This window comes from Martes martes (assembly GCF_963455335.1).
Source record: "Martes martes genome assembly, chromosome: 18".
NCBI lineage: Eukaryota > Metazoa > Chordata > Mammalia > Carnivora > Mustelidae > Martes > Martes martes.
In genome coordinates, this window is record NC_137906.1 from 41048812 (window position 1) to 41058723 (window position 9912).

The 9912-nt window shown below is 56.9% G+C and overlaps 1 protein-coding gene across 1 annotated transcript; it reads right to left on the reverse strand.

Moving 5' to 3' along the window:
• Positions 1-778: 778 nt before the first annotated feature.
• LOC308359595 (hemoglobin subunit zeta) lies at positions 779-1885 on the reverse strand (the record flags this gene model as incomplete). The annotated part of the gene is made up of 3 exons (XM_080830729.1): positions 779-907; positions 1052-1256; positions 1791-1885. 3 exons carry the CDS (start codon positions 1883-1885, stop codon positions 779-781), a joined length of 429 nt encoding a protein of 142 aa, XP_080686855.1.
• Positions 1886-9912: the final 8027 nt, after the last annotated feature.

Consider the following 9912-nt stretch of genomic DNA (forward strand, 5'->3'; position numbering starts at 1 on the left):
ACTTATTCATTTGGCAGAGATCACAAGTGGGCAGCGAGGCAGCAGAGAGAGAGGAGGACGCAGGCTCCCCGCCGAGCAGAGAGCCCGATGCGGGGCTCGATCCCAGGACCCCGGGATCATGACCTGAGCCGAAGGCAGAGGCTTAACCCACTGAGCCCCCCAGGCGCCCCAAAATTTTATTTATTTTTTATTCTAGCTGTTGTATTAGAGCCGGAAAAATGCTTGGGCGGCTGATGTACCAACAAATGTTCTGCCGCAGAAGAATGGAAGAATGAACGAGGGGCGGGACACACTCGTGTCGCCCTTCTTGCCACGACCCAGCATCCACGGGGGGAGAACGAACTCCAGAGGAAGAAGAGAGGAAGTAGCACAGGCGGTCCCGGGCCGGCCGCGGGCCACGTGGGCTCCAGCGCTGGCCGCGGCGGTGAAGGCCGAGGGGCGCCCTTTCTGCCGCCCCGTCGGATCGCGAGTGCCCCGACCCCGCGCCCTGCCTCCGCCGCTGCGCTGTGCGCTCCGAGAGACCCGGGGTCGGCGCGAAGGATCCCCGCAGCCCGCCTGGTGACCCCGCGCAGCGCCGACGTACCCCCTCCACCTCCGCCGCCCCCCTGACCGCCCCAGGGACTACAGAGGCGAGCGGACGTGCATTCGTTTATTGGCCTGTCGGTGGGAGGCTGGAGGGTTAGGGAAGGGCCCGGGGCGGGAGCCGGAGCCGCGGAGGAATTACGGCAGGTTCGGGGCGGGGAAGGGGCCCCAGCCGGCCCTCCTCGGGCGGCTGCGCTCAGCGGTACTTCTCGGTCAGGACGCACGACACGATGGACAGGAACTTGTCCCAGGCGGTGTGGGCGTCGGCCGTGAAGTCGGCGGGGAAGTGCGAGGCCACGGTGACCAGCAGACAGTGCGACAGGAGCTGAGGGGCGGGAGCGCGGCCCCGTGAGCGGCCGGTGCGGGTGCGGGTGCTGGGGGGGGCACGGAGCCCCCGCAGCCCACGCCCCGCGGGCCCCCGCGCCCCGCGCCCCTCCCCCCGCCCAGGGGACCCCAGCCCCGCGCCCACCTTGAAGTTGACCGGGTCCACGCGCAGAATGTAGGCGTGCAGCTCGCTCAGCTTGGCCAGGGCGCCCCCGATGTTGTCGATGCTCTTGACCGCCTCGCCCAGGGCGGCCACCACCTTGGCGCCGTGCACGCGCAGGTGCGGGGAGCCCGGGTGCAGGTCGAAATGCGGGAAGTAGGTCTTGGTCTGGGGGTAGCTGGCGAAGAGCCTGCGGGCGGGGACAGCCACACCTGGTGAGGCCAGCGCGCGTCCTCCTCGGGCGCAGAACTCACCGGCGTCGAAAAGGCCAGCCGCCACCGTAAGGCATACTTGAAGGCAGCATTTTAAGACACAAACATGAACGCGACCCATGCACGTTGAACACGACGTTATAATTTTACACAAGGACGGGATCCCCATGGCCGCTTCCCCTATTAGCCCAGGCTCAGACAGGCCGCGGCAGAATCCCACCCTCACCGTCCCCGCGTCCCCTCGTCCCCTCGTCCCCGCGTCCCCTCGTCCCCTCGCTGGGCAACCCGTCCATTCCGTCTCTGATTCCTTCCAGCGATGTTTGTGGAGACCTGGGTGGTGGGCCCAGCGCAGAAGACAGTCTCACAGCCACACGCCCTCTCCGTCCACCTCCTCTGCCTGCTCCCTGAGTGCCGTCCCCCTCCTCCCTGGTCCCTCCTTGCTGGGCCCTGTCCTCCCTAACCCCACACTGTGCCCTACCCGGCTCCGTGCCAGCCCACGGGCACGCACTCACCTCTCCAGGGCCTGGGTGCCAATGGCATCGGCCTGGGTGGAGATCTTGTCCCACATGGACAGGATGACGGTCCTCTCGGCCTGGGTCAGAGACATGGTGGTAGCGGAGCAGGGCGTGCTCAGGACTAGCCTCTGTGGGGCTCACCCCCCAGGATCCCTTTATACACAGGGAGGCGGGGTGGGGGCCAGGCTGTGGCCGTTGGTCTGGAGAGGGGACAGGGCTGTGGGGGTGGGGTCTCTTATCAAACCCAGTGAGGGTGGGTGGTCAGGGCCTGGAGGCCTGGCGGGGTGAGGGGCTCTCACTCCACCTAACCACACCTACCTGGGGCCTTGGAGGGGGTGTTGGCCACAGCCTGACCGGCATCCTGGAGACATAGGGGTCCAGCTAGCCCTGGAGTCTCGGCTTGTGTTTGTAGCCCAGCTCTGACCACCCCCCGTTCACTCCAGAATCACAGGATGGGGGAAACCGGGATCAGCTCAGCACACACCACCCTGGGCTGGGACATGCGGTTTCTCTTGGTGAGAAAACTGAGCCGTCCCAGTGTCTGTGGCAGCCGCAACCTGCTCCCACCTGCAATGTAGAAGGGACCACTGGCAGAGTGTGGTCCAAGACTTGGAGCGGCATACTTTTTTTTTTAAAAATATTTTATTTATTTATTTGACCGACAGAGATCACAAGTAGGCAGAGAGGCAGGCAGAGACAGAGAGGAGGAAGCAGGCTCCCTGCCGAGCAGAGAGCCCGATGCGGAGCTCGATTCCAGGACCCTGAGATCATGAGCCGAGCCGAAGGCAGAGGCTTAACCCACTGAGCCACCCAGGCGCCCCTGCATACTTTATTTTTAAAAAGATTTTATGTATTTATTTTAGAGAGAGAGAGGGTGCACACGTATGTGAACGGGGTCGGGGGAGCGAGGGGACAAGCAGAGGGAGGAGCAGAGGGACGAGCAGGCTGCACACCGAGTGTGGAGCCCGTCTCGGGGCTCAATCCCACAGCCCTGAGATCAGGACCTGAGCCGAAATCAAGATCGGTCGCCCAGCGCTGGAGCCCCCAGTGCCCCCGGAGCGCCCTGTAAAGGAGCCAAGGTGTGAGGTGCCTGCCGTGCGACTTGCGTCTCAGCACAGCTGTGCGGAGCGGGTGTGATGTCCCTCCTCCCACCTGACTCCACAGTTCTCAAATGGCTCCGGTCCCTCTAGTCCCCTGGCCTTTCCATGGGAATTTCAGAGGCAGCCCAAGAGCGATGTGCACAAAGTCCTGCTGGACGTTTTTAGCCTCCGAAGCCACCGTTTCCTCCGCGGGGTGTTTTTTTTTTTTTTTTTTTCCTAAAGATTTTATTTATTTGACAGAGAGATAGAGAGCACAAGTAGGCAGAGTGGCAGGCAGAGGGAGAGGGAGAAGCAAGCTCCCCGCTGAGCAGGGAGCCCCATATGGGACTCGATTCCAGGACCCCGGGACCACGACCCGAGCCGAAGGCAGTTGCTGAACCAACTGAGCCACCCAGGTGCCCCCGCGGGGCGTTTTGATCACGGGTGTTTTGCTGAACTGTTCTGAGAGATGGTTTGGCTTAGATGAGCCTCGGAAACGTCAGCCAGTGTGGGACACCCGTGCGCTGTGGTGCTCCTTTCCTCTGTGCCTGAGATGGGAGCTGGTGAGGTCGTGGGGCGGGGGGAGTCCGACGGACGCCTCCTCTCAGCTCGGCAGACAAGGTCACCAGCTCTGTCCCTGCGGGCCTCACCGGCCTTACCCGAGTGGGTCCGGGAGGTGGAGGCGGCCTTCCCAGAAGCCCCTCCCAGCACTGCCTGGGTCCTTCTCCGTCCTGCTGTCTTGCTTACATCTCACAGCTGCCTCCTCTCCCTGTGAGACGGGGCTCCCCTCTGCTAGGGGTGTACCCCTCTCCCCTGGCTTTATGATTGCTTGCTGACAGTTCCAGGATGTCTGTGCAGCTGGGCCCCTGTGGGTTCACTCCAGAAGGAGACGAGCCCGGCCCTCCATGGCCTACTCTGGCTGTCGCTGGGTTCAGGAGGAAACTCTAGGACTGCTTTGGGCCTGTGGGCCTACAGGGAGGGTGGTGGCTGTGCCCACGGCTTCTGCTTCTAGAAGGGACACAGGCAGGGAGAGGCAGGGAGAGAGACACAGATAAGCAGACAGGCTGGCCAAGAAAACAGAATGAGTGAGGGAGATAGAAGAGACCGAGGGCCAGAGGGAAGGTCAGGCAGAGGCAGGGAGTCTGGAGGCCCAGAGGAGTCTCAGGGAGGGATGTGCCCGGGGGAATCCCCCGCCATGGCATCTGGGGAACCGGTGGCCAGAACACACCACAGGGCTGCCCTGCCTCCTAACAGAAGGTAATGACTGGATTCTGGGACGGGGCTCCCAGGAAACTGCCTCCCCTAAGGGGGGTGGTCCTCACCTCCGTCAGGCCTCCAGGGCGTCCTCCCCTCCAGGCAGAAACTCCACCCCATCCTTGACTTCCACAGGGAGAGGGGGAGGCCCTGGAGGCTTCTTTGTTCCAGAAACTTCCAACCCCCACAAACCATTGTTGTGGGCAAACATCCCATTATTATTTTTTATTTTTATTTTTTTACTTCTTTTCCTTGTGAAATGTAGTACAGGCCACCAAATAAAATAAAGATTTTATTTATTTATTTGAGAGAGAGAGCAAATGAGAGAGGAAGCAGGGGCCTGGGCACCTGGGGTGGGGGAGGGGCAGAGGGAGAGAGGGAAACGGACTCGCTCTGAGCAGGGAGCCCAAAGCGAGACTCGATCCCAGGGCCCCGGGATCATGGCCCGAGCCAAAGGCAGACGCTCAACTGACTGAGCCACCCAGGCGCCCCTGACTCCACTCTCTTAGTACTCTTTTTGGTTGAACGGAAGTTTGTCATTTTAATGTCAAATTTAATTATTTTAATATTTATTTAAATATTTAAATATTTATTTAAATAAATATAATATTTATAAAATGTCATTTAAATATTTATTTAAACAAATATGATATTTATAAAATGTTATTTAAATATTTATTTAAACAATTTAAAAATGTTGGGGTATCTGGGTGGCTCAGTCGTTAAATGTCTGGCTTCGGGTTGGGTCATGATCCCAGGGTCCTGGGATCGAGCCCCGCATCGGGCTCCCTGCTTGGTGGGGAGCCTGGTTCCCTTCCTCTCTCTCTGCCTGCCTCTCTACTTGTGATCTCTCTCTCTGTCAAATAAATAAACAAAATCTTAAAAAAATCTAAAAACAAACAAATAAATAAAAATTAAGAAACATTAAAAGGTTGCACCTTCTGTTTACGATGCTGAATGTCCATCAGTGGGTGAGTGAATGAACAAATCATGGTGTTTCCATTCAATGAGACAGTGTTCAGCTGCATGAATAAAGCCCTGGCGCCCGGCACGGCGCACACGAACCTCGAGAGCATTACACTACGGGACGGCAGTCAGACGCCGAAGACCACAGTGTCTGAGTCAGTTGGTGTGACGTGTGCAGAAGGAAGGCGGAGGAGTGGGCACTGGGGGGCTAGGGTACGGGGAGCGGGGAGCGATTGCGTAAAGGGTCCTGAGTTTCCTTTGGGGATGGTGGAAATAACTCTGGAACTAGACAGTGAGGACTCTTGCACACTCCTGTGAATATACAAAATTATACAAAATGCTGCTGAATTGTCCACTTTCAAATGATTAACTTTGTATTATGCGAATTTTACCTTCTTTCTTTCTTTTTTTTTTTTTAAGATTTTATTTATTTATTTGACACAGAGAGAGACACAGCGAGAGAGGGAACACAAGCAGGGGGATGGGAGAGGGAGAAACAGGCTTCCTGCGAGCAGGGAGCCTGATGCAGGGCTCGATCCCAGGACCCCGGGATCATGACCTGAGCCGAAGGCAGAGGCTTAATGACTGAGCCCCCTGGGTGCCCCTTTGCCTTAATTTTCTGAAAAGTGAAATAAGTGTGGTGCTGAATCCCGAGGTGACATGGAATCCTTCCATGTTAGCTCTCTAAGAACTTCTCCGTCTGGTCTTTCGAGTGGGACAACGGTCCACCTGGGGCTGGTGTTGTGTGTGAGGGGAGACGAGCTGTGCGGGGTCTAGTGGACGTCCGTCACGGGTACAGTGCCCGACACTCTCTGAGCTGGGTGTTTGGTCCTCACAGCTCTCCGTGGGAGAGGTTTTTCCCATTGTCGTTACGTGCTTTAAGATGAGGAAATCGAGGGGCGCCTGGGTGGCTCAGTGGGTTAAGCCTCTGCCTTCGGCTCCGGTCATGATCCCAGGGTTCTGGGATCGAGCTCCGCATCGGGCTCTCGGCTCAGTGGGGCTCCTGCTTCCCCTCTCTCTCTGCCTGTCTCTCTGCCTGCTTGTGATCTCTCTGTCAAATAAATAAATAAAATCTTTAAAAACAACAAAAAAAAGATGAGGAAATGGAGGCTCCGGAGGGTCAGGAAGTGTTCATGGTTTCAGTGAAGGAAGGAAGCAGCCCCCTGGGTGAGGAGACCTGGGTTTGGTGTGGGGCAGATTGCTGGCTCTTCGGGGGCTCAGGCAAGTCTCTTCTGTCTCTGGGCCGGGGCTCTCCCCCCCATGACACAAGGAGCCTGAGCCCGGGCCGTGCTTCGGGAGCCTGAGACCTGCTGGACTGGGCTGAACTCCAAGCCCTGGGCTCCTGCAGAGCTCGCGTCGTTGGGCTGAGCTCAGAGGGACCCTGGAGACTCAGCAGAAGGCCGTGAGGGGACCATAGACCCTCCCCTGAGAGCAGCTCCGGGGTGGCCCTGGCCAGGCTAGTTAGCCTTGGAAAGCGCGGTTCCACATCAGCAACGTCTCTGTTCCAACAGCCCCACCTCACTGCTGGGAGGGATAATCTATCACCGCAGGACCTCAGGACATGGCAGCGAGAACTCAAGACGATGGCAGTACCGTGGTGAGCGGGTGATTCCTTCTGGGCAGCAACACTGCAGCTGAGAAGGTGGAGAGGTCAAGGTGGGCCCAAGATAGGGAACGTGAGCCCCGCTTGGCCCTCTGCCAGGCGGTGGCCGCTCTCTTGGCCCCAGAACAAGTGGCAGGACTGATAAGGCCTGACTAAGTGGCCTCCTAGCCCTGCCCACGGGGACCCGGGTTGGGCGGAAGGGTTGGGAATTTTGGTTTCCAAGAATGCAGTTACCTTCAAAAAAGTAGGTTACTAAACAGAGTGATTTAAATTAAAAATGAGGATGTGGAGGTGTGGGGTGTTAGCAGGGAAAATGAAGAGTGTGAGCAAAGGCCAGCCCTGGGCACATCGTTGCGTGGGAACCTGGGAGGGCTTTGAGCTAGGACCGCAGCTAGAGGCCACCTGCTCCCAATCCTGGAATCCCAAAAGAGGGCCAGCCTACCCTCTGGTCCCTCCAGCTGCCGGTGCCAGACTGGACTGGCCAGGCAGTGACCATGAGCTCTGACTTCGGTAACAGCCCACTGATGCAGACCGATGGGGGCGGTGTGGGATTCAGACCGCTGCTCTCTCCAGTCCAGCCCTGGAGAGCCCCGGCCCTAAGCCCCACTAAGGCAGCCTGGGAAGGGACGCTTCCGGGATCCCTGTGGCCTGAGTCCTGGTGGTTTACCTGTCACGGATTCCAGTGTCGTTACGGTGATAAGATACTAACCATATAGCCAGAAAAATAAACAACAGATGCTCTTGTGAAGGTTGCTAGCAGGAAGTGGGCCCCGAAGGGTGATTGGAGAATGGTGGGTGCGGCTTCCTGACGGCCCATGGGAGAAGAACGAGGCACAAAGAGGTCAGCTGCAAGAGAGGAGGAACCGGGGACGACAGGAGAAAAGACTGTCACCCTGAGCCACCCCTCGGTCCCGTAGTTATTAGATACAGACAGTAATCAGCAAAGGAACCGCAGAGGGCTGCACATTAATTATACGCCTTGTAGATAAACGAGAAGGAATAGGAGTGATACGCTGATTATAAGTCTTACAGATAAGCGAGAAGAAAAGCAGGACGTGTCTGCTCAAGCAGAATAAAGTTCATAGTTGAGCAGCACATTCAAAGCGCTCATCTAATTAGCCACTGGTGCTCTCCGGGGAAGGCGAGACACCGGGAAAATGAAGCAGGCGGCGTCCAGCCCTGAGCGGCCCGGGTATCCCCAGCTGCCAGGTTCCAAGGACGCATATCGTCCTCTCCCCCGAGGCCTGTTGCCAGTACATGTCTTTCTTAACCCCATATCTAAACGTGCTTGACGGCTAGTACAATACCTTGTAGGTTATATTTTAAGTAAAACACTGTTCTGAGGGTCAGTTACAGTGGGTTCCTCCAAGTCTGGGCCTTCTCCCAGCCCAGGGACAGCCCCTGGACATCAGACGTCCTCCCCAAGGTCTGGGGTCATGAGACCGCCCAGTGGGGTAGCAGCATGGTTGGAGAAATTGGAGGAAGGATACCTGTGCCGGGGTCCTGGGCCTCACGTGTGGGTACACGCAGGTTCGCAGTGCCCCTTAGACAGACCCCCAGGACCACAGCTGGCTGTCCCCCAGACAGGTTTCCCATTCCTCATTGTCCCAGCTCCCTCCGGCTCCCCTCCTGCTGCTGTGCCCTTACTTCCTTCTAGGGACACTCCTGGTAACTGTAAGAGAACTCAGAAACCTTTCGATTACACATAAAACCAAAACACAGGAGACCAGGAAAAAGGCTCGTGGCATCTGTACTGGAGGGTGAGTATTCCTCCAAAAGAAGCACACACCCAGACCGCCAAAGAGGGACGAACAGCTCACAGGGAAAGCAAGAAGGTGCTTCTCAGACGCTGGGAAAGAGCCGAGCGATGCTGTTCTCTACCATGGTAATAATCAGAGACATGCAACGTAAAATAAGACACGTTTTTCTTTTTGGAAATTTTGGAAAAAAAAAAAATCCGTGCTATGCACCCCACAGTGGGCTATTTGTTTGTTGGCGATGTCCGAGACATTCCCAGCGTGTGCCCACACACAGGCCTGCCAGGCGTCAGGTTTGGTGCAACAGGTGAGCTCACCAGGAAGTCAAGGGGTGAGGAATTGAGAAAGATTTCACCACTGTCACTTCCTGGGGAAGCCTGGAACGGGGTGTATGCGTGCTTTCGTTGACTTCTTAGGGAGAGCTGTGATGAGGTATAATGCACATGATGTGCACCTCACTCATTTGAAGGGTGCAGTTCAGGGGGTTTTGGTCCTTTCAGAGCGTTGTGCAACCATCACCACGATCAATTTTGGAACATTCTCATCACCCCAAGGGAAGCTCGGTACCCTGGCAGCACACGCTGCAACCCCCAGGCCTGAACAGCCTCATCCCTGTCCTTCCTCTGTCGATCACCCTGCTCTGGACGTTTCAGAGGAATGGAACCGCACAGCCTGTGTATTTCCGAGGTCCATTCACACATCAATGCTTCCTTCCTTTTCATGCCGGAGTACTATTTCCTTGTATGGATGAGACCGTATTTTATTCCCCTGTCCACCAGTTGGGGGGGGACAGTGGGGTTGTTTGCACTGCATGGCTACTCTGAACCATGTTGCTGTGAACAGACGAGTTCTTGTGCAACCTCAGGCTTTCCTTTCTCTTGGGTCGACACCTGGCAGTGGCATGGTTGTGTCATATGGGAGCAACCTGTCTGGCCTTTCTCAGCAACTGCCCGTTTCCCACAGGGGCTGCACCATTTCCAGGGTGTCCAGATTCCAGTTCCACATGCTGGCCAGCACTGCTTGTCTTTCTGACTGTAGCCGTCCCAGTGGGTGTGGAGTGGGGTCTGTTTTTGGTTCTGATGTGCATTTCCCTAACGAGGAATGATGTGGAGCATCTCTTCATGTGTTCAGGGGCCATTTGGCTAGATTCTCTGGAGAAACGTCCTTTCATATCCTTGCCCACTTTTCTCTCTATCCATGCACCTGGGTGCCTTCCACTGAGGTCATGGTCCCCGGGGTCCTGGGATCATGCCCCACATCAGGCTCCCTGCTCCTGGGGCTCCCACTCCCCCTGCTTGTGCTCCCTCTCTCGCTGTGTCTCTGTCAATAAATAAATAAAATATTGAAAAAGAAAAAGTAAAGCGTACACACACACACACGCACACGGGATCTCCACACTCGAGTGCGGCTCGGGCACACACGGGATTTGCACACTCGAGTGCGGCTTGGACTCACGACCC